Consider the following 24,519-nt stretch of genomic DNA (forward strand, 5'->3'; position numbering starts at 1 on the left):
CTTAAGATTAATTTATGGCTTTAATAATGATCAGAGTTTTATGTTTTGCAAAAGCCAGCGTAATCATTATATTTTATCTAATAAATGGTTGCTACCTTGGTATGATTTATACTGACTGAATTCTTTCTTCTAAAATAAGTAGTCAGCAATAACAAATGTGGGTCTCTGACCCCAAATGAGAATAAAAACAAGCCAGGACACACAAAAGATCAAGTTTATTTGCACGATTTAGGATACAAAATTAATCACAGCTAAGGAAATTTGTTTAATTTTCATTCTTTCTTTTGCCGAAGTAGTTGGTGAAATTTTATTTCACCTTTGATTCCTTAAAATCTGTACAGGGCGATTGTGCCGATCAGAAGGGTTTTAGAGGGCAAACCTTCAATTTTAAGGATCTGCAAAATAAAATAAAAGAATCTGTCAAATGCACTCAAACACTGCACACTGGTGGCCAAAAGTTTGGAATAATATACAGATTTTGCTCTTATGGAAAGAAATTGGTACTTTTATTCACCAAAGTGTCATTCAACTGATCACAATATATAGTCAGGACATTAATAACGTGAAAAATGACTATTACGATTTGAAAATTACTTCAAAGTGTTCTCATCAAAAAATCCTCCATGTGCAGCAATGACAGCTTTGCAGATCCTTGGCATTCTAGCTGTCAGTTTGTCCAGATACTCTGGTGCTTCTCACGCTCCTTACAGTCTTGCTGATCCCACAAAAGCTCAATGGGGTTAAGATCCATAACACTCTTTTCCAATTATCTGCTGTCCATTGTCTGTGTTTCTTTGCCCACAACCTTTTGTTTTTCTGTTTGTAAAGTGGATTTTTCTTTGCAAATCGTCCCATAAGGCCTGTAGCCCTGAGTCTTCTCTTTACTGTATTACATGCAACTGGTGTTGAGCGGGCAGAATTCAATGAAGCTGTCAGCAGAGGACATGTGAGGCATCTATTTCTTAAACTAGAAACTCTGATGTACTTATCCTCTTGTTTAGTTGCACATCTGGTCTTCCGCATCTCTTTCTGTCCTTATTAGAGCCAGTAGTCCTTTGTCTTTTGAAGACTGTTGTGTACACCTTTGAATGAAATCTTAAACGTTTTGGCAATTTCAAGCATTGCATAGCCTTCATTCCTCAATACAATGATTGACTGACGAGTTTCTAGAGAAAGCTGTTTCTTTTGTGCTATTTTTGACCTAATATTGACCTTAAGACATGCCAGTCTATTGCATTCTGTGGCAACTCAAAAACAAGCCCAAAGACAATGTTAAGCTTCATTTAATGAACCAAATAGCTTTCAACTGTGTTTGATATAATGGCAAGTGATTTTCTAATACCAAATTAGCAATGTATCATGATTACTCAAGGATAAGGTGTTGGAGTGATGGCTGCTGGAAATGGGGCCTGTCTAGATTTTATAAAAAATTACTTTTTTCAAATAGTGATGGTGCTGTTTTTTTTACATCAGTAATGCCCTGACTATACTTTGTGATCTGTTGAATGCCACTTTAGTGAATTAAAGTTCCAATTTCCTTCTGAAACAGCAAAATCTGTACATTATTCCAAACTTTTGCCTGCCAGTTTATTTGCAATACATTAAACTCTTGCATAAATACTGAATGCATTTATGTAATACAATAGACACAATTGTTATATAATAATAATGATGATGATAGTAATAATAATAGTAATGTACTTCAAACACTAAAGAGTCAAAACAAAGCTCTCATCACACAATGGAATGCACATAATCCATCGGTAACAATTAACAATAAGATTCCATTTGTTAACATTAGTTAATTCATTAGGTATCATGAAGTAACAATAAACCTATAAATATAAATGAATATACGTTTACAGTATTTATTAATGTTAGTTAATAAAAACAAAACTTTTCATTGTTTGTTCATAGTGCATAAACTGTAAACATGATTCATTAATGCTGTAAAAGTATTGTTCATTGTTAGTTCATGTTAACTAACGTTGTTAACTAATGTAAACAAATGGACCCTTATTGTAAAGTTTTACCAATCCATCTTATACGCAGACAGCTGATCATGCAAGATTTTAAATTTAGAGCAAACACTGTATTAAAGAATCATTACTAGAAATTATTAAGTTAAAATTTTGAGTTAAAAGGGTTTCATTGGGCAAATTAAACTTTGAAGTATGTTATTCTTAATTTTAATTTTCAAGCATTCTTCTGTGAAAGTGTCAGAGGTACTCAGATATACATGGCAACATGCCAGATAGGACACAAAAGGGAAAAAATAAAAACAAAAAACCTTGTACTCATTTCGAATCATGTCACAGGTTCATTTTGAGGATGGTTCAAGACTTCACATTTCAGAAAGTGGTCAGAAAATTGCAAATCACACCCAGTGTTAACAGATTAAAAGCAGGATGTAACATCTGTAGCAACAAAACCAAGACAACTTTTATAATTATTCTTTAAGTGTTGTGGCTCACTGTTGGATATAACCTCTAGCAGTAGAATCACATAGATTCTTTTTTGCTTTTCTACTGAACAGCATTGCTCCCTCATTTAATCGATTGTCTTGAATAAATTTCTTTGTAACAGCTCAGCTACATTGTAAACAAAAGCACTCAGTTACACCAAATTCACCATACTTTGGATTTAGACCCCAGCTGATTCAAATCAGCATATTGAAAATACTAGGTGAGCTATATATAACCTCCATGTCATACAGGCGCTTTTTGTGTTAGCGTAGAGAAAAATCTTTTCTCCAATTTGAATTTTTTGTGGTTTACATGAGTGTATAAATGTGCAAAATAAGTGACAGCTTAACAGGGGCCCTTGTACAGATGGAGGAAAAACATATGGAAAAACAGCAGCAAAACAAACAGCTGGCACATTCTTTGTGGTGTTGCAGAAACAGGAAAGCGAGGAGACAAAGTCTCGTGATTTTGGCCCCTGGTGTGCAGTGCTGGGTTGGTCTCAGGTGATGACATTGGGGCCTTTGCATCCAGTTCGTTCATGGATGTTCGAGATCTTTAGAGCAATGGCAATGAGAGGGCCCAGCACAACCTGAAATGATCAGAGAAAAAAAGTGAAGAATCCTTCAATTGCTAAGCTTGTCCCCCCTTAGTTCCTGTTGCTCACACAGACAATCTTTACAGAACGTCCCATAGAATTAAACTGGAGATTCCCAACAAGAGTAAGATTTTCAGATTATTTTTATCTGCCATTTAATTGTTCTTTCAAAAAAAACATTATCGTAAGAAAAATATTGTGGACACTGCAAATCAGAACTGAGACGAACACTTATCACAATCAATTGGATATTTGATATTGATAACATTAGTTCAAGTGAACAGATCTGTGGAACATACTCACTATGGTACTGTGATCTTTAGTTAAGATTAACTTAACAATGACCTGAATCAATACATCAATGAATTAACATTAAGATATTAACTTAATTTAACCCATAAAAATTACTTTTGTTGATGTAACATAATTTGCACGTACATTTACCTCATATTAAATAAAATTTTTAGTGTGAGTTTACAGTAAATTCCTGGCTAATAGTTGCATGACTTTCACAGTATATATTTACAAATTAAATTAAATTAAATTAAATGGCAACTGTGTACTGACTTCACAGTTAACAGGACCAATAAATTACTGTAATGTAACAGTGCTGTGTTGTAGAATCACAATGATCATCTGTGTTTTTATCTAGTGTTCGTTAATTGTCACCATCCTTGAGATTTGTATGCTGAGTGTTGATATCTTGTGTGCCTGATTGATAACTCATGATAAAAAGTTAATGAGTGATAAAACCAACCATCTTATAGACTAACTTTGCAAAACATCTCTTCCTCATTGTTCATTTAAAATTATTCTATTTCTATACTTTCAAATGCATCATATGTTGTAGTTTATACATCATGAGCCGACATATTTTCAACCATTAAATTTACTATTTTCTCAGTACAATAAATATTGTTCTTAAACACAATTGCACCAACTGGGAGAAATTGTTAAAAATAAGAGAATGTCCAAAGGCAACAATTAATGCCATAATGGTGACTTCAAACGAAACAATGTTGTTGTGTTGTGACAGAAAATGTTCTAGCCTGCATTTATTTTACAGTAAAATATTGAAAAGAGTGTTTTATTATAAGAACTTACTGTTAAATCTTGTAAAATCCTGGCAATTTTTTACAGTGTGCCCTTTTTACAGCGCTATTTTAAGAGCCCAACGCTAAGTGCAGTGCTATGCTTTAAGTCATACACGGCAGGAAGTTTTGGTATTTACGTGCAAGCATGAACTAAATCTAGGTGCAAGTGGGTTTAGCGAAACTGCACGAGCAAAGCACTTATGGGATGGGTCAAGTGCAATTTAATTCTAAACTGTAAAAATTGTCTGTAATTATACTGGTAAAAGACTGTAAAAATGCTACAGAAAACTGTTCCGCTATCACGAAAATTAGCGTTCTCGTAAAAATTGGATAAGACGTTGGGAACAGTCGTAGTGCACAGAGCTGCACTTTGCGCACTAACGAAAAATATAGCCTCTAATGTTCATTTAGGAATTATGGCTGACAGTTAGTTTATCCACAGCCTGTACTTTTCAAAATGTATTTAAAGATTTGTAAAAGGCCAAAAATACACAGAAAAACAAATGTTATGCAAAAAAAGCTTTTTGCATATGTAAATGCAAAAAGCTTTTTGTGGTAGCATCTAAAATAGTCAAAAATATGATTTAAGATGATTGAACCAACCTGAATACATTACAAAACCTATTTTAAATGGTAAATGGTCTGCACTTATATAGCACCTTTTTTAACCTGCGGCTACCAAAGCGCTTTACACTGTGTCGCATTCAGCCATTCACACACACACTCACACACCAATGATGGCAGAGCTGCCATGCAAGGTGCTAGCCTGCTATTGGGAGCAACTTGGGGTTCAATATCTTGCCCAAGGACACTTCGGCATGTGGAGTCATGTGGGCCGGGAATTAAAGCGCCAACCCTGCGATTAGTGGCCGACCCACTCGACCACCTGAGCCACAGCCGCCATTTTAAGTGTTAGATCAGATTGAATGAATTACCTCCTTAGGGAAACAATTGCAGGCAGGGCCGTTTCTCAGAATATGGGGGCCCTAGGTGAAATCCTACTCGGATGCCCTACCAAATTGAACCTATTATGACACATAGTATGATGTCAAAGGTTTAATGGTTTTAATCAGGTAAAGGTATGGATTACCTATTTTTTCTATTATTGCCATTGCGTGCCAAGCTGGCTGCCAAAATCATGAGATTGGACTATGGTTAAGTATTGGTGATCACATTAAACCTTTGGAAAATAGCTAGCTCAAAATCAGATAGCTGAAGGAATTGATTGTTTTAAAAGATTTGTGAAGTCTGACACAATTCATCTGCATCAATCTCCACATATCTTAAATTCTAGAGTGTTGAACAGATGTTTAAAACTTCTGAATGAATGAATGAATGAATGAATGAATGAATGAATGGCAAATGGTATTAATGTGAATGAAAGATTTTACGTAATGACATGGCCTTGACACCTTTGTTTGAGAGTGGCGGGATAAAATCCAGAAGCTGGTTACAAACCAGGAATAGAGATGAATAATTACAAATAATAAATTAATAAATGCATGCTTCCACCTTCAACAAAGTAAGATGCAATGTCGTAGCACTTGTATACAAGCTAAGCATCAATAAAAGCACGTTATCAATAGGTGATAGTGTGCTATGTGGCAAAAGACATCAATAACAGGTTTTTTTATGAAGCTACAGTCGCAATAAAGCTACATACTTATCGATTACTGATAAATAAATATGACAACATATGTGTTATCTTTTATACTCACAAATTAAGATAGTAACCACAACAATTGGTGATATATGTAAGGTTTTGTTGTCATTAAATAGCTAAACTGTAACTCAGCAGATATTCCCGCAAAGCACACGGGCAGTGCATTCACCCTGGGACCTTGCCAGTCAATGTTTTGTTGTTGGAAAAACCACATAAAATAGGTAAAATTTTCCCCCTCTAGCTCTTATGGTATTTGTTCCAAGAGAGGAGAACTGAGAGAAGGCTGTACCTGAGTCTCTCTGCTGTGTCTCTCGGGGTCTCTCTCGTAGCTCTCAGCATAGATGCGGATGGTGGCCCCAGCTCCAGCACAAGAACCACTGAGCCGTAATATTATTCGGGAAGAGTCAGTGAAAATTATTCTTAGGCCCTGCAGGACAAGAGCACACATAGAAATGCAGTTAATGTTAGCAATAATAATACCAGTTAAATAACTTATATTCTGTAATTTAGCAGATGCTGTTATCCAAAACAAATAACAATACACTTACAGCTACAATTATACACTTTATCAACCTACAAATGGTTTATACTATAGTTGACTATGCACATTGAACTGGGATAGGAGAAAGTATTTTAACATCCAAAAAATGACACACTTCATCTTTCTTTTTGATAATTTGTTAATTGCTACTTTATTTTATATTACTGTTTTTTTTTTATTTGTTAATATTACTTGCCTATATGTGCTATTGTGCATATTATTATACTGCAAACAACATACAATACTATTGCACAAAAAAAAAAGAAAAGGGAAAAAAGCAAACTCAGGCCAGATGAAGCATCTATTGGAGCTTCTTTTTCATCCAACTACTCCTGTTACTATTAACCACGTGCATTCAGTTCCCACGGATTAACCTGAGGTCAAGTGTCTTGCTTAAGGCCACATGGCAACAATTCCATGCAGAAACTTGTTTGAACCTACAACCATATCAGCTCAGGAAATTAACAATTAAGCCATACCACAATAATACATTTTCACAAAATGTGAGCAACACGTAAAACTGGGCCAACATCAAAAAAGCGGATAGGAGATTTTGCTTTCCCCTACAGCTCATTTGAAATGCCATGGCTTTTTACCTAGATTTCACACACAGCAACATTTGTAGTTCATTATAATCTCCACAAGGTGTCAGCAAAGACCAGGTGCTAACACAAACACAGTCAAAAATTGTTCAACAGTTAAAGTCTGTTTACTCAAATTTAATTTCTCTCATTTACCCTCATACCATCCCAGATGTGTATGACTTACTTTCTTCTGCTGAACACAAACAAAGATTTTTAGAAGAATATTTCTGCTCTTTAGGTCCTCACAATGCAAGTGATTGGTACCAAAATGTTGAAGCTCCAAAAGCACATAAAGACAACATAATAGTAATCCATACGACTCCAGTGGTTTAAACCTTATCATCAGAAGCAATATGTTTGTGTTCTGCAGAAGAAAGAATGCCATTCACATCTGGGATGACATGAGAGTGAGTAAAAGATCAGAGAATTTTCATTTTTGGGTGTACTATCACTTTAAGGACTGAAAGAAAAGTTACATAAACAGAGTCAGCAACAGAGTTCAAAAGTTAGACATCAAAGGTAAAAAATATATTTATAAATAAATAATAAATAAAAAATATTCTAAAAATGTAAACTGTTCTTTACAATCTTTAAGGAGTAAGGTTAGGATTTGTGTTTACGTTAGTCTTTAGCAGCCCATTCAGAATTGTGATATACTACAGTACATGCAAAACACATTTGATAGATTTCACTGATATCAAAACATTTCAAATACTTGTACATATGCATTCATATCACATATTTCAAAATATAAAATACAAATGTCCATTTTCATATTTAGAGAGAGAGTATATTTTAGCAAATCTACACACAAACTGTATTACTATCAATTCCTACATATCCCATGTATGGAAATGGAAATATGTACATGTATGCCCACATATATGAAATGTAAAATTATATTTATGTTCATATATAGCCATATATCAGATTTCTTTCTGGGAGGGCCGCAATCATCATTGACACCATAGACCAATTTTTCATTTGTTATAATAAGCTTTATATAAAAACAGCAGAAGACTATGGTATGTCCTCATTTAGATAGCTAGGGAAACATGAATGTGTGTGTGTATGTCATCGACTCCGACAGCTGAGTGTCTCTTCAGTGCCCCACTACAGACAGGCAGAGTGGAGCACCAGGACAGCTGACACAATCCGGTGCTGTGTGGAATGTCTTTTGTAATATAACACAGTCAGCTGTGGAGAGACCTGATGTTGCCATGACCTGATGTCGCTCTGTCACAGTGTGATATCACACTAAATGATGAGGGCAGATTAGAAGTGTTAATTGTTGAGAGATAAATTACTGTTATTTAGAGAGAATGATAAAGGCTATTTGTATAGCAGACATTATTAGATTGAGAAAGATATAACTGAGATGAATGAATGTGTATAGACTTTCAGGCTGATAACTGTAAATGTAGATGCCCAAACATAGAATTCCACTTTAACGGATGCCCACTGGGTGGTCCATATGTTCGGCAGGGATCATCTTAGGAAAGGGAACTGCAGAACATTAAACCTTAATGCTCAACAAAACCATGGCAGCACTTTATACGAAGGCCTAAGCTGCAAAATCTCTATATTTCCCCATTATCTCAGATGAGACCAATGCAAACATTTAGTTTCTTCTGAAAATCACAACAATTTACAATGGTTCAATTAAAAGTAATTGAGCACACATGTTGCAGTGATCCATTATTCTTTTCTACATACAGTTTAAAGCTTGAAAGCGGTTACGGTTTGAAACTTATTACCATAATAGGAGATATTATAATGCACTGTGTCTGATATAGGCTTAAGCTGCATGAGTATTTAGTTAATATAGATAAGAATATGTTAAAGATTGGAAAAGATCTCATACAGTATCTGCGTACTCTATCGAACTATGGAACTAACCTGTTTCCTAGAAACACTGCCATCCACTGGGTCGATGTATTCAAAATTATCGGCCTTCTCCACACTGTAGATATTATTGCCCACTGCAAACTTCTGACTGGTGAAGGCTTTATCAGTGATAACAGCCTCCAAATCTTTCATGAGGTAATGTGCCGCCCTGCCATCCACACCTTCATAATCAAACCTGTGAGGTACAAACAAATACATACAAAAGCAATACAGTGCATCACATCATTAGAAGGAAAACCTTAAAAATGTCATTATAAAACCTCTGTTTACTTGACAATCTGAATAGCTTTCAGGATATGGAAATTCACAGGAAGTCTACAAGTACAGCTAAATATGGTTAATGTGGGAAACATGTATGGAATGGACTACTTGCACAACTGCTTCTGTGTTCTACATAGTGAGGATCAATCGTTTCCAGTTACAGAATTCAGCGCACCTTCATGCACAGGTTTATATATAGAAAGGCAGATTATTTCTACTTTTTGGGGCTGCCAGTTGATTAAAACAATAACTCATGTTTTTGGTGTTGACATGACTGATCTCATATTTATGATTTGTTGAAATTTAAATTTCAAAGTTTTTTAAATTAAAATTCCTCTAAATATGTTTGTTTTTTCCCCTTTCCAACTGAAACTAAACAGCTCCCGAACAGCAAATCAAATATATAACCTGCCTCAGTCTGGCCATCTCATTAACACGTGTTTCATTCATTAACCCTTAAATACATGATTATTTTCCCAAACACTTTTCAATATTCAGGTCTTTAGAGAACTTATATAGTACTTATATCTAACAAAAATGGATGTACAAAATGCCCAGTTAGTGTCAGATTTTAAACATATTTTCAAGACAATTAGAAAACAATAAAATAAAATATATTTTTGTATATTTTGATGTTTTATTTTTCATAGATTTTCAACAAATCAGGACAATTCATTATTTTCACACATAAACACATTATTTCCATATAAAGATTAGGCAGGGTAAAACTATTGAGACTGTGTGTATGTATACATAGGACACTGTGCATTAAAGGATGCTTCAAATGTGGATTGGGAAGAAATTGTTGTTTGGCAGGCACTAAGGCTTTATTTTAGGTTGAAGGGGGTGCACTCACCTGCAGAAGTAGTTGCGTCCCATTTTGGCCCAGTGATCTCTTACTATTTCTTCCACCCCCTGCTTACGAACAGCCATGATGGACAACCATATCAGTACTGACCACAGGCCATCTTTATCTCGAATGTGGTCCGAGCCTGAGAGAGATAGATAGAGAGATGATGAGAGAGAGAGAGAGATAGAGAGAGAGAGTTTGCCTTAAACAGAGATCGAAACTAAAATCGAAATCTCAGATTCGAGTCACACAAAAAAAAAAAAAAAAAAAAAAAAATGACAAATTGAAATCTCAATTTAGACTAAAGTTTTTAGGTGAGAACTATTTTCTCAAAATAGTCGCAACACTGTTTAGATACAAGGGAGCCTTTTTTTGCAGTCTCTGTTACATTTCCTATGAAATATCTTCCTATGAAAATATGAAATGTGTAAGTAAAAGAAATACTTAAAAATATTACTTAAAAATATTACTAAACAAAAATGTAATATAGCTGTATGCAGCAATTATATGGCCAAGCACAACAATGCAAATCTAATACAAGTCAATTTAATTGTGAATAGAATCCTCTGTAATCAAGTCTTAAGTAGAACTAATCAAATATAGAATTTAATAAGGGGAAATAAAAAAATAATGAAAAAATCTGATTTCTTGGTATGTGGCACTGCTTTTTCGACTCGGCATGAGATAATCTACGAAAAAGGAACTATGTTTCTAGAACACTGTAAGGCTTTCAAATTTGAATTCAAATTTTTGTACATTTTAACATAAAATTTTACGTTCGAATGCTAAAACTGTACATAACATTTCTGGATGTGAGCTAAGCACTGACGATGACTTGAGACCGATTGCATTCATTATGTTAAAAATGATGCAGCTCAACAAATACAATTTAACAGAATGGTTGAAGTTCATTTAACCTGACACAACATCTAAAAAAAACACAGCACTCTTGCAAGAGATGCTCAATAAACAACCAAATGCAGTGAATGTTTACATAGAAAAACAAATGGTAATTTGGATGTTTGCAAAAGTGTTTGGTATGAAGAACTCATTTAGGCTGTTGCATCTTGCTCTCTAATCAGCATTTCTCAGATTAATCAAATGGCTTAGTCAGGCTAACACAATAGTATAACATGTGCTGTATGGTTTTTATGTATTAATTGCATCCATTTGTGGACTAAGGAAACAACGTCAATTAAAATTCTGACAATATTTTAGGTCAAAATTTGAATTTAGTTTCTGAGTCCTGTTGACAGCCCTAGAATACACAGAACAACACTTGTAGCAGAAACATTAGTGCAACATTGACCTGCTGGTAATAGGGTTGAAACTATTAGTCAACGTTATCAACAACGTCGACAGTAAAAACGTTTCCCACATTTTGTTATGTTGTATTAAATTCATTATTTTCCTCAAAATTCTATAAAAAATACCCCATAATGACAACGTAAAAGAAGTTTGTTTGAAATATTTGCAAATTTATAAAAAATAAAAAACGACATGTACAGAAGTATTCACAGCCTTTGCTCAATACTTTGTTGAAGCTCCTTTGGCACCAATTACAGCCTCAAGTCTTATTGTGTATGATGCTACAAGCTTGGCACACCTATTTTTGGGCAGTTTCTCCCATTCTTCTTTGCAGGACCTCTCAAGCTCCATCAGGTTGGATGGGGAGTGTCGGTTCACAGCCATTTTCAGATCTCTCCTGAGATGTTCAATCAGGTTCAAGTCTGGGCTCTGGCTGGGCCACTCAAGGACATTCACAGAGTTGTCCCGTAGCCACTCCTTTGTTATCTTAGCTGTGTGCTTAGGGTTGTTGTCCTGTTGGAAGAAGAACCTTCGCCCCAGTCTGAGGTCCAGAGTGCTCTGGAGCAGGATTTCATCAAGGATGTCTCTATACATTGCTGCATTCATCTTTCCCTTGATCCTGACTAGTCTCCCAGTTCCTGCTGCTGAAAAACATCCCCACAGCATGATGCTGCCACCACCATGCTTCACTGTAGGGATGGTATTGGCCAGGTGATGAGCGGTGCCTGGTTTCCTCCAGACTTGACGCTTGCCATTCAGGCCAAAGAGATCAATCTTTGTTTCATCAGACCAGACAATTTTGTTTCTCATGGTCTGAGAGTCCTTCGGGTGCCTTTTGGCAAACTCCAGGCGGGCTGTCGTGTGCCTTTTACTGAGGATTGGCTTCCGTCTGGCCACTCTACCATACAGGCCTGATTGATGGAGTACTGCAGAGATGGTTGTTCTTCTGGAAGTTTCTCCTCTCTCCAGAGATAAATGCTGGAGCTTTGTCAGAGTGACCATTGGGTTCTTGGCCACCTCCCTGACTAAGGCCCATCTCCCCCGATCGCTCAGTTTGGCCGGGCAGCCAGCTCTAGGAAGATTCCTGATGGTTCCAAACTTCTTCCATTTACGGATGATGGAGGCAACTGTGCTCATTGGGACCTTCAATGCTGCAGAAAGTTTTCTGTACCCTTCCTCGGATCTGTGTCTCAATACAATCCTGTCTCGGAGGTCTACAGACAATTCCTTGGACTTCATGGCTTGGTTTGTGCTCTGACATGCACTGTTAACTGTGGGAACTTATATAGATAGGTGTGTTCCTCTCCAAATCATGTCCAATCAACTGAATTTACCACAGGTGGACTCCAATCAAGTTGTAGAAACATCTCAAGGATGATCAGTGGAAACAGGATGCACCTGAGCTCAATTTTGAGTGTCATGGCAAAGGCTGTGAATACTTATGTGCATGTGATTTTTTGCGTTTTTTATTTTTTTTAAATTTGCAAAGATTTCAAACAAACTTCTTTCACATTGTCATTATGGGGTATTGTTTGTAGAATTTTGAGGAAAATAATTAATTTAATAAATTTTGGAATAATGCTGTAATATAACAAAATGTGGAAAAAGTGAAGCGCTGTGAATACTTTCCGGATGCACTGTACATGCTCAACTTCTCTTTGACTTTGTTCTTTGATCTGGTTCATTTCATGCAATCATGAAGAGACAGAGAGACAGAGAATACATTCAGACAGCTGATCTCAATGCTGAAGCATGCTCAGTCCTACCGCATAACACATAATCATCCAAACACGGTTATAAGCCAATATAAAAATGTTTTATTGTTTATGGGCAAAATAGTTATATGGCTCAATTTAAAAAGAACATCACGCTGCACCATGCTGAACCAATATGATCACACATGAAATCGATACACTGCTTCCGAAAGTTCATGTACCCTGAAAACAACCCCATTCTACTGAATTACTGACAAGCGGCATTTCCCATCAGACATTTTTGCATAACTTTCACTCTAGAACTTCTAAGAGTGCATCACATGAGCAACCTCCGAGACTTTGGAGAGAGTTCCTGACAATATAGTGGACTTTATTTGATGTTGCATTCACATCACGTCCCACTATCCCTACAACTACTAAACCTAATTTGAGTACTGCATGGTAGCGAGACCTTCTAGTGTACTAATAACTGAACTAATAATTGTGCAGCAGTCAATATTCTGACAAATCAAATATCACCGGTAATGCAAGACTGCATGGAATCATTGTCAACTCAGATTTGATGCTCTAAAAATTAAATTCATTTAAAATGTATCTGTCTTTCTTGATACAAAGAGTATAATAATGTTTTTTTTAACTCTCAAAAGCTTGAGTAGAAGTGCTAGGACTCTGATGGCACCAACCTGTTCCAAAGCTCTCCTCTCCACAAAATGAACACCTCCCAGAGTCCATCAGGTTGCCAAAGAATCTCCAGCCACTGGGAGTTTCGTAAAGTGCTACCTTCATTGCCTTAGCAACCCTGAAAACAAACAGGAAGTGTGAACACTCCAATTTAATTCCACTTTAATTTGCACAAGATTAAATCTGAAAGAAAGCCTTGCAATATCATAAGATATCATTACCAATAGAATTGTGTAACAAGCTGCATAGCAGTGCGGTATTTATAGAGTGTATAAAGTGAAAACCTCCAGTAGGAGCTTTGTCTACCTGATCTGACCTGATCAATCCTTTTTCAAATAAAACTGGCTTTACAATAAAATACTGAATAAAACCACAGAATTTACAAAACGGTACTGTGGCAGTAACATTGTACAGGGATGTACAGTATAAGATGGTAATACCGTGGTACTTTATTATATGCCATGATTTTGAGTGATTACCATATTCATATACCATAATATTTAAATGGTACTCAGAGGTACTTTAAAGAATAGCATGGTACTACCATGTTCCACGTCCAAAAACATGGTAATATCATGGTACTTTTTGGAACTTTTTTGCTATTGATGAAAGGAGAGGTGAAAAAGAGGGAGGACAACCACACTGTTACTTTCTAGGGGAAAACAGAAATACCTAATCCATGTTGATCTCTGAATGCAATGCTACAATAAATGACAGAATACAAAGAAATAAGGTGGATCTGGTTATAATGATAATTTAATCTGCTTTGAGCTCAGAAAATTATCCTTCTGTTTTCTATAAATCATTTGGCAGTACATCTAGTATTTGTCCTTTGGACTGATACATTAATTAAACTACATATTTCGTCTTCCAACTGAATGTCTTTATAAGGCGAAATGTAGAACCAAACGTGCTGACATGTTGGCTGACATTTGCTTTGAGATGCAGCCATGTTGCAGGAGAAGCAAAGAGCACTTTAATCTTCTGTTTGTAGTCTACACCTGGTCAATTTCATTTTACTGTCAATGTCAAAGAAAAATATATGGCTAGTTGATATTAAATACATTTGGAAAGATAATGCAGTGTAACATGCTACTCTCCATGTACAATTTAATGTATAGTTAGGCCAAAAATTTAAATTCTGTCATAAATTACTCAACCTCAAGTTGTTCCAAACCTGTGACTTTCTCTCTTATGCGGAACAACAAGGGAGATTTATTTTAGTGCTAAAAACAACACAAGTTCTCGTGTGAATAAGTGAACCACTGTGAAAGAGCTTCTCTCATGCACTCAAGAAATTAAAATGGATGTCAAGATTTTCACTGAACAATCGCTTCAGGATGTTTTACACCAAAACCTGTCATATGACTTCATAAGACTTGGAATATGACGCAAAAGTCACATGGACTACTTTTACTTTTGGGTGCTTTTAAAGCTTTAAAGTGAACCACTATTCACTGCCACTGTATTGATAATACGAACCAAAGCACTGACCACGTTTATATGCACTTAAGATAAAACATTTTATTACAGGGTTTTTGCAGTACACTGCTTTCTGAAACGTCATGCAAATAAGAATGCCGTTAAACTGATTAAGAGAAAGCGGTTTAACACACCCAGGTTTCTCCCGGAAACGCAGTTTATGTGGTCATGTAAGCGGCATTGTTATAGGTTTTGGAAGAGTGTGCATGCGCATGAACCATAAACTGTATATAAAGATCACATCTCCACTTCCTCCCACTGTACAAAAATTAAGCCAAAATATTCCATAAACGGGCACTGCTATCTTGTGCTGATGATGTCATTTGGAGACAAAGTCTGCACAGTAGTGATCGTGGGGTGGAGCCGCAGTATCTTTAGACATAATTCTGATTTTTACCATATTATTTTCTAACATAACAAATAATTAGTACCTGCTAGCTACCGGTCACTTGCTTTTTTCCACATAGCTAACGTTAGACTGCTTGTTGTCTTAGCTAGCTAGCTAATAACATTAACTTACTGATTAGGTTCGAAAGCACAAATATAACTTACCACAAAAACTGTAAAGATCCCTCAGATCCCTTTGGTCGGTTAGTACAGTTTAATGCAGAGCAACTAAATGTGTCTGTTTGAAACAGAAAATCACAGTACAGTAGGAAAAGCACATGCACTATACTATACCCATTAATACACACCAATGTAAAAAATCGACGGCCCTTCACGTTTGCATATATGCGCTCTTACATTGGGAGAATCCCTGAGTTTTATGTAAGAGAGAAAACCCACTATTGCAGAGCAATTCCACTGCAGGTTGTGATAGAAATTAGAAAGAAAACAACTCTGGAATATCTGCAAATAAATCAAAGCAATGGAGAATAAAACAGCGAAGTCATCCTAGGATACTATGTTTGTTATTTACACAAGCGTACCGAGAAATTGCATTGCTGTGGAGTAAGCTGCTTACTGGCCGAGCCACATGTGTAAGGCGCTTTCTTGCAATAAGCCGCTTTCTGGTTTCCATGTAAATGTAGTCATTAATTAAATCATTAAGTATAAAAAAAAGTCATAAGTAACAACTTGAGGGTGAGTAAATTATGCAAGAATTTTCATTTTTGGGTTAACTATACCTTTGTAAAGAATTGTGTACATTTGTGGCTATGAAATTGAAAGATATTAGTGTCAAAATGAAAAGGATTTCGGAAACAAGTGAAAAAGCAATTGCAAGTGTCCTCTGTTTGTTGATCTTGGATGCTTGGCTATATACACACAACTATTTTCAGAGACTGCAATTTGGCGTTATGGGTAATGAGTTACTGAGATCCCATCAGATGAAGGGACAGATGAGGAAAGCTGGGATGCAGCTGTTTACTGGGGTGGAATTACTAAATATGGGAAAACAAGTGTTATTTACTCAAGGGACACAGAGTAGGATGGAAAGCCAGGCACAGGGACAAAAAAATTGACCCCTTTAGTTTTTTCAATGATTTATTCTCTTATTTGTGGCCAAAACAAACAGTACTACACCTAACCCAGCATCTGAAATGTTTAGTTTGTTCACAGTTCTGCTTTTGGAAGCTGGAAGCCTGATAGAGTTACAGGTCGTCTTGTAGATTTGGTACACTACACAATTTGCAGTAAAATGGTTTCTATTTACATTACTCAAATGATTTAATTTTTTTTAACTTTCAGTACCAGCAGAGCTTGAAATTGCTTAATTACAACATAAACAAACGGTTTGAGTACATGACTACCCTATAAATTGTAATCTAGAGAGTAGCATTCCTCCAAAATTGGTTGACCAAAATTAACAGGCCTAGAGTTCAACAACCAGAAGTATAGAATATTAGCTTTAAGAATGAAACAAACAAGCCACATTTATCCCTTTATGTATATTTAATGTCAAAGTATACAATCAAATATTTTTGGATAATGAACTCTAAACCATTGTCCTTTGCAACCAATCTCCTAAACTGCACTAGCTTCATGGTCTCTTTCTTCTCACATAATAAAACAATTTAAACTAAAATCAATAGTTCATGTCCATGTACTTATTTATTTGGCAAGTAGCTCCGTATTTAATTTATATGATTATGTATAGCCAATTGGTCATAATCGCAAAATAAATTCCTGATTATCCTGTTAGGGTTTATTTTGAGAGAATTACAGTCTGACTATGTACAGGGTTGGGGAGTAATTAAATATATGTAACGGGAATACGTATTTAAAATACATAATATAAGTAACTGTATTCCACTACAGTTACCATTTAAATCATTGATAATTGATCATTAGAATACAGTTACATTCTATACAATACATTCAATTACTTTGCATTTTATTGTCATTTTTTTCATTTAATATTTAGTCCTTTCAGATGGAAAACATTTATACATATGAATGATGCGATCCAAATTGCATTTGAACAGCGGTGAAACACTGCGGTGAAAAGCAGACAGAGAAGTTAGTTTGAAGCAGAAGAAATAGAAGTAAACCTTGTGTAAATTGTCAACTTTACGCTAAGCAAACAAATTGTATTTCTAGCCATTTTACATGCACATGTGACCATGTATGCTAATTGGGTAATGATTAGCATATTTTCTTATTTTTAGATTTGTTCTTGCAAATGAATTTTTGCAATGCCACAGCAAATAATTTTGTATTTATCTATTTATTTACATGGCTCCAGACTAATATTTAAGAGTGGTAGCACCGGTGTTAAATTCTAACACAGTGCGACAAATGGTCGCACTAGCACTTGAGTTGGTCGCACCGGTCCAACTGAAAGAAAATTTGGTTATCACACTGTTAGGAAAAATGGTTGAAAAATTTGTCTCAGTCCGGAGCCCTGATTTATTTGGAATCTGATAATTTCCCACGGCACACCTGACAATCTTTCGTGGCACACTAGTGGATGGGAAACACTGTGGTAAGCGAACAATCAGTTCTCAGAATCAACATGATGAATGCAGGAGAAAACGAAGGCTATTCCATCTGGTCCAAACTGACAGAAGTTCTACTGTGGCACAAGTCAACAAAAATATTAATGATGGTAACAGGTGTAATGTGTCAGAACACACAGTGCATCACACACTGCTGCGTACGGGGCTGCCTAACTGCAGACCAGTCAGAGTGCCCATGATAACCCCTGTCCACCATCAAAAGTGCTTACAATGGGCACACGAGCATCAGAACTGGACGTTGGAACAGTGGAAGAAGGTCGCCTAGTCGATGAGTCACATTTTCTTTAACATCAAGTGGACGGCCGTGTACATGTTTACCTGGGGAAGTGATGGCACCAGGATGCACTGTGGGAAGACGACAAGCAAGTGGATGGAATGTGATGAACTGGGCAATGTTCTGCTGGGAAACCCTGGGTCCGACCAATCATGTGCCCATCATTTTGGCACATGTCACCTACCTACACATAGTTGCAGACCAGATACACCCCTGGCAATGGTATTTCCTGATGGCAGCGCCCTATCACACTGTACATTATTCAGGAATGGTTTTAGGAACATGATGAAGAGTTCAAGGTGTTGCCCTGGCCTCCAAAGTTCCCAGATCTCAATCTGATTGAGCATCTTTAGGACGTGTTTTGGCAGCACATGGAGAACCAATATTAGGCAGGTGGTCATAATGTTTTGGCTCATCTGGGTATGGATTCTATTCCCATGGAAACCAGGATTACATTATCAATGGTTAGAGTGATTCAGAAATTGCAATTTTTTAAATGTAGGTTTGGGTTAGGACGAATGGTTAATTATATATGCGTTCCTGTTGACTCCATTACATCATGTAAAACTAAAAATAAAACTCGCTTTTGGTGCTTATTGTGGACATTAGAAGGTCACTGGTTCGATCCCCACAGCCACCACCATTGTGTCTTTGAGCAAGCCACTTAATCCAGGTTGCTCCGGGGGGGATTGTCCCTGTAATAAGCGTCTGCCAAATGCATAAATGAAATGAATTAAATGACATTATAACTGAAAACTGGACAACAACACTTCCAGCTTCAGCCACTAGGGGCAGTGGTTCGAATTTTGATAAGCACAGACAGTTTTCAGCAGCCGGACTTTCTACCGACTGTCGCCAAATTCACATAGTGATACGTTTTTTGTTCAATGGGTTTAACAGTTTACAGTTGACTACATAGACTGGATTGTCTTGCTAATATTACAGCAGTTTATCTTCAGTGTACAGTCACATTTATGGCACAAACTCTTTTTCCTTTCCCACGTGTATAGAGAGCAAAGCAGATGTTTCCTCTTTCCATAATATGTCCCTAAACACACTTGCACATATAAAGTCACAGAACCTCTCAATTAACATGAAGCTGAGCATACACAAACCAGACCTACAGCACACACATGCTCCAGCAAATTTATCTTCAGTTCTGCTACTTAACAAACACACACGTCTGCGAGGCCCATCGTATAAACACAGCCACAATCTACAGCTCGCTCGTCGCCTAAAAAGGTTTACAGCAGAGACGCCTTGCTCCAACAACTCAAACCCCAGTGACATCCACCCTTCAGGAAAATGGTTTAGTTATACATGATACATTTTCATAAAAAGGATGCAGAGGATCATGAACAAAGGGATACATTTTTATTTGCCATGCACTTGTTATGTTCCCTGTTGTCTTTTGTTTTTTGTACTGTTATTGTGAAGTTTTGTTTAGTTCCTGTTTTGGTCTTTGTAGTCCTTTTGTAGTTTCTCTTATGCTGTCATGTTCTCTGTTGTCTTTTGCTTCTGTGCTTTTATGTTGAAATTTAGTTTAGTTCCTGTTTCCTGTTTGGTTTTTGTAGTCCGTTGTAGTTCTTTTTCTGATTGGTTTTCCACTGATTTTTTCTCCTTCCCTGATTGTTCCCCAGGTGTCCCTCATTCCCTTGCTTGTTCCTGTCTGTATTTAAACCCTGGTTCTTTGTTCAGTCTTGGTCAATCGTTAATGTTTGCTCACGTTGAATGTCAATGTTCTGACCGTTTTGTATGTTTCCCCTGCCCGTCGTGGATGTTCCCTGCCCGTTCACTCTTGTTTGTTATCTCGTGTTTAGTTTCTTTTTCCCATCGTGGATCTTTCTTTTGTTCCCAGTTTATCTGTTTTCACTTTGTTATTAATAAAACCTGCAATTGGATCCGCACCTCCTGTCTGCATTCCTGCATTCGTTACAGAACGATTGACCAACCATGGATCCAGTAGTATTACGCGCCAGATACCACCTGCTCTGCCTGAGGCAAGAGGACCGTCCTATTGAGGCCCACGTCCGCGACTTCCTTAAACTGGCGGCTGTTGCGGACTTCTCGGACACCTCCCTGGTTGTCTTCTTCAGGGAAAACCTGAGTGGCTGGCTGAAGGAGCGGCTGCCGCCGACATCACGCGGCTGGACTCTCCGCGACTTCCTGGAGTTAATCTTGCTGTTGTGCGGCTCCCCGTTCACGCCTGCCCTGGTCTGCGAGCCAGAGCCCACGCCTGCCCCGGTCTGCGAGCCAGAGCCCACGCCTGCCCCGGTCTGCGAGCCAGAGCCCACGCCTGCCCCGGTCTGCGAGCCAGAGCCCTCGTCAGCCACGGTCAGCGAGCCTGAGCCTGAGCCCTTGTCAGCCACGGCCTGCGAGCCTGAGGCCACGATGACCAGGAACAGCTTCCAGCTTCGCCAGTCGCATCAGCCCAGAGGAAGAGGAGAAGGGGAAAAGTCTCTGCTCACCAGCCTCCGCCTGCCGCAGCCCCGTGCCCTAAACCCCCCGTGGCTCTGCCTTCAGCGCCCAGCAAACCCAAGCCGGCGTATACCATGACCGTTCCCGAGCCAGTGCCTGTAGCCTCAGACGTCAGTGAGCCAGTGCTGATAGCCTGAAACGTCAATGAGCCAGTGCCTGTAGCCTCAGATGTCCCTGAGCCAGCGCCTGTAGCCTCGACCGTCCCTGAGCCAGCGCCTGTAGCCTCGACCGTCCCTGAGCCAGCGCCTGAAGCCTCGACCGTCCAAGAGCCAGCACCTGAAGCCTCGACCGTCCAAGAGCCAGCGCCTGAAGCCTCGACCGTCCAAGAGCCAGCGCCAGTGGCCGTGACGTCCAAGAGCCAGCGCCAGTGGCCGTGACGTCCAAGAGCCAGCGCCAGTGGCCGTGACCGTCCAAGAGCCAGCGCCAGTAGCCAGGACCGTCCAAGAGCCAGCGCCAGTGGTCGTGCCCGTACTAGAGCCAGCGCCTCTCGAGCCTTCCAGGGCTCCGCCTCTCAAGTCTCTAGAGCCTCCTAGGGCTCCGCCTCTCAAGCCTCTCGAGCCTTCCAGGGCTCTGCCACCCAAGTCTCTCAAGTCTCTCGAGTCTTCTAGGGCTCCTCCTCCTGAGCTTTCCAGAGCTCCGCCTCCCGAGCTTTCCAGAGCTCCGCCTCCCGAGCTTTCCAGAGCTCCGCCCTCCGAGCCTCCCGAGCTTTCCAGAGCTCTTCCTCCCGAGCTTTCCAGGGCTCCGCCCCTCAAGCCTTCCAGGGCTCCGCCTCTCGAGCCTTCCAGGGCTCCTCTCGAGCCTTCCAGGGCTCCGCCCCTCAAGCCTCTCGAGCCTTCCAGGGCTCCGCCCCTCAAGCATCTCGAGCCTACCAGGGCTCCACCCCCCAGGCCTCTCGAGCCACCCAGGGCTCCGCCTCTCGAGCCTTCCAGGGCTCCGCCCCTCGAGCCTCCTACGGCTCTGCTCCCAGAGACCCCAGAGCCTTCTAGGGCTCCGCCTCTGAAACCTCTTACGGCGCCACCTTCCTTGGCCCCGCCTCCTGAGCCTTCCTCGGCTCAGCCTCCAGAGCCTCCCACGGCTCCGCCTCCTGAGTCCTCCTCGGCTCCGCCTTCCTCAGCCCCGTCTCCTAGATCTTCCAGGGCTCCGCCTACAGCATCTCCCGAGCCTCCCACGGCTCCGCCTCCCGAGCCTCCTTCAGCCCAGCCTCCTGCGGCTCTTCTCCTCGAGCCTCCCTCGGCTCTACCTCCAGAGCCTCCTACCCTCCACCTCCAGAGCCTCTTAAGCCTCCTACGGCTCCGCCTCCAGAACCTCCCATGGCTCCGCCTTCCGAGCCTCCTTCAGCACAGCCTCCTGCGGCTCATCTCCTCGAGCCTCCCGCGGCTCCACCTCCAGGGCCTCTTAAGCCTCCTACGGCTCCGCCTCCAGAACCTCCCACGGCTCTGCCTCCCGGGCCTCCTACGGCTCTGCCTCCCGAGCCTCCTGCGGCTCCGCCTCCAGAGCCCCCTACGGCTCTGCCCCCAGAGGCTCCAGAGCCTTCCAGGTCCCCGCTCCTGGAGCCTCCTACGGCGCCGTCTACCTCGGCTCCGCCACCTGAGCCTCCTTCAGCTCCACCTCCGGAGCCTCCCTCAGCTCCGCCTTCTGAGCCTTCCAAGCCATCACCACCCTCGGCTTCGCCTCTCGCGCCTCCCTTGGCTCCACCTCAGAGGTCCCCTTTGGCTCCGCCCCACGTGGCTCCACCGGCCTCCCCAGTGGCCACTCCTCCTCCCAGGCCCCCTGAACCAGTCCTTGCCCCACGGCCACCTCCTAGGCCACCTAAACCTGTCCTTGTCCTGTGGCCACCTCCCAGACCTCCTGAACCAGTCCTTGCCTTGTGGCCACCTCCCTGGCCTCCTAAACCTGTTCCTACCCGGTGGAGGCTCCCCAGGCCACCTGACCCTGGCCCCGTCTCACACCCCCATAGACTGCCTGCCTGCCCTCTCTGCCCCCCTGGTCTACCTGTCGGCCCCTTGCGCCTTAGTGGACTGCCTGTCTGCCCTCTAGGCCCCCCTGGTCTGCCTGATTACCCCTTGTGCCTCCTTGGACTGTCCCTGTACCCCCTTTGGTCTGTCTGTTTTCCCCGTTCCAAACCCTCACCCCTTGGACATTTATTCCCATCGTGGATCTTTCTTTTGTTCCCAGTTTATCTGTTTTCACTTTGTTATTAATAAAACCTGCAATTGGATCCGCACCTCCTGTCTGCATTCCTGCATTCGTTACAGCACTGTAAAAAGTGGCAACCCGCAATTGTTACATTAAAGGGATAGTTCACCTAAAAATTTAAATTCTCTCATCATTTGCTCACCCTCATGCCATCTCAGATATGTATGAATTTCTTTCTTCTGCTGAGTTCAGATGAAGATTTTTAGAAGAATACCTCAGCTCTGTTGATCCTTACAATGCAAGTGAATGGTGATCAGACCTTTTAAGCTCCCAAAAAGGGCTCATAATAATAGAGTCCAGTAGTTAAATCCATGGCTTCAGAAGTGATATGATAGGTGTGGTTGAGAAATAGATCAATATTTAAGTCCTTTTTATTTTTTACAATAAATCTCCAGTTTCACTTTAATTTTTTACTTTAAATCTCTTCATGGTATGTTAAAAAAGGTCTTAAATATTGATCTGTTTCTTACCCACACCTATCATATAGTTTCTGAAGATTTGGATTAAACCACTGGACTCTTATGGAATAATTTTATATGGTCTTTATGTGATTTTTGGAGACCATTTACTTGCATTTTATGGACCTACAGAGCTGAGATATTACTATCCCTTTAAGGACATATTTCTACTCTATAAGACCCTAAAAATGTGTTTATCAACCTTATGTATTCAGGTTGATTCATTAATGTTAAATTACATTTTTTTGTTAAAAAAAAAACTTAATTTAGATGTTACCACCTGAAGCACATTTTTAAGGTTCACTTTTTTTCAGTGCAGCTAAAGCAATTAGAAAGGACATATAAGGACACAACACAACATTATTGGAAAGCATTTTCAACAGTTAATTAAACAAGGTAAATTCTCTTTCCATCTATTCTCTCTGTCCTATTAGTGTTGGGACTTATTTCCATTTACACGTATGGTACACCTTACCAAATGGCCCTCAACATTTAGGAAATAGCTAACTCTAAGACAATAGCAAAATAGGAGGTGGTGTAGGTTTCATTTCAACATTGCAGGGGTATCATTAGCCAAGCACAATTTTTGTTAAAACTTAGTTCTCTTACAAGAGGTTCTCTCGTATTGCGTAAGCTGACTTACGCTACGGGAAAGATTAATCTTTTCTGAGATATTGAAGCCAAAAAATTATCCTTAATTTTGTATCATTTGTCAACGCAGTGCAGCAACTGCAGACCTTGAGCGGGCTAGCTAGCGAGCTCATTGGTTGCTCTGCGGCAACTGCTGCAGCCTATAGACGAACTTGGGCAAACTCGCGTCCAATGAGAGGCGTCCGCTCGCTTACTGCATCAAAGCCCGCCAAAATGGGCGTGGCTAGAGTGCATATAAGCGTAGTTCGTAGGCTGGAACCCTGATTTTCATCTCCTCAGCGAAGCTCTTCGCATCTCTGAACTGGAAGCCGCGTCGCCGTTCGAGGGGCATCTAGCAAGCTTGGACAGCGCTCGA

The 24,519-nt window shown here is 39.8% G+C and overlaps 1 protein-coding gene across 2 annotated transcripts in view; it reads right to left on the reverse strand.

The window, feature by feature from the left end:
• Positions 1–24,519, reverse strand: part of LOC127621481 (phosphoglucomutase-like protein 5) — a 242,965-nt gene that overhangs the window by 195,093 nt on the left and 23,353 nt on the right. The window contains exons 7-11 of one of the 2 annotated variants that reach the window (XR_007967860.1): positions 13,668–13,783; positions 9,968–10,103; positions 8,842–9,025; positions 6,107–6,244; positions 1,083–3,054 (exon numbers count right to left, since the gene is read on the reverse strand). Coding sequence is in view for 1 of the 2 variants with exons in the window: in XM_052095110.1 (XP_051951070.1) it covers positions 2,965–3,054; positions 6,107–6,244; positions 8,842–9,025; positions 9,968–10,103; positions 13,668–13,783 (664 nt within the window). In the remaining variant the exon portion in view is untranslated. Of the gene's footprint in view, positions 1–204; positions 3,055–6,106; positions 6,245–8,841; positions 9,026–9,967; positions 10,104–13,667; positions 13,784–24,519 lie in introns of those variants that run through there. The other variant, XM_052095110.1, reaches the window with a different exon arrangement.

Source organism: Xyrauchen texanus, chromosome 27 (assembly GCF_025860055.1).
Source record: "Xyrauchen texanus isolate HMW12.3.18 chromosome 27, RBS_HiC_50CHRs, whole genome shotgun sequence".
NCBI classification, from domain to species: Eukaryota; Metazoa; Chordata; class Actinopteri; order Cypriniformes; family Catostomidae; genus Xyrauchen; species Xyrauchen texanus.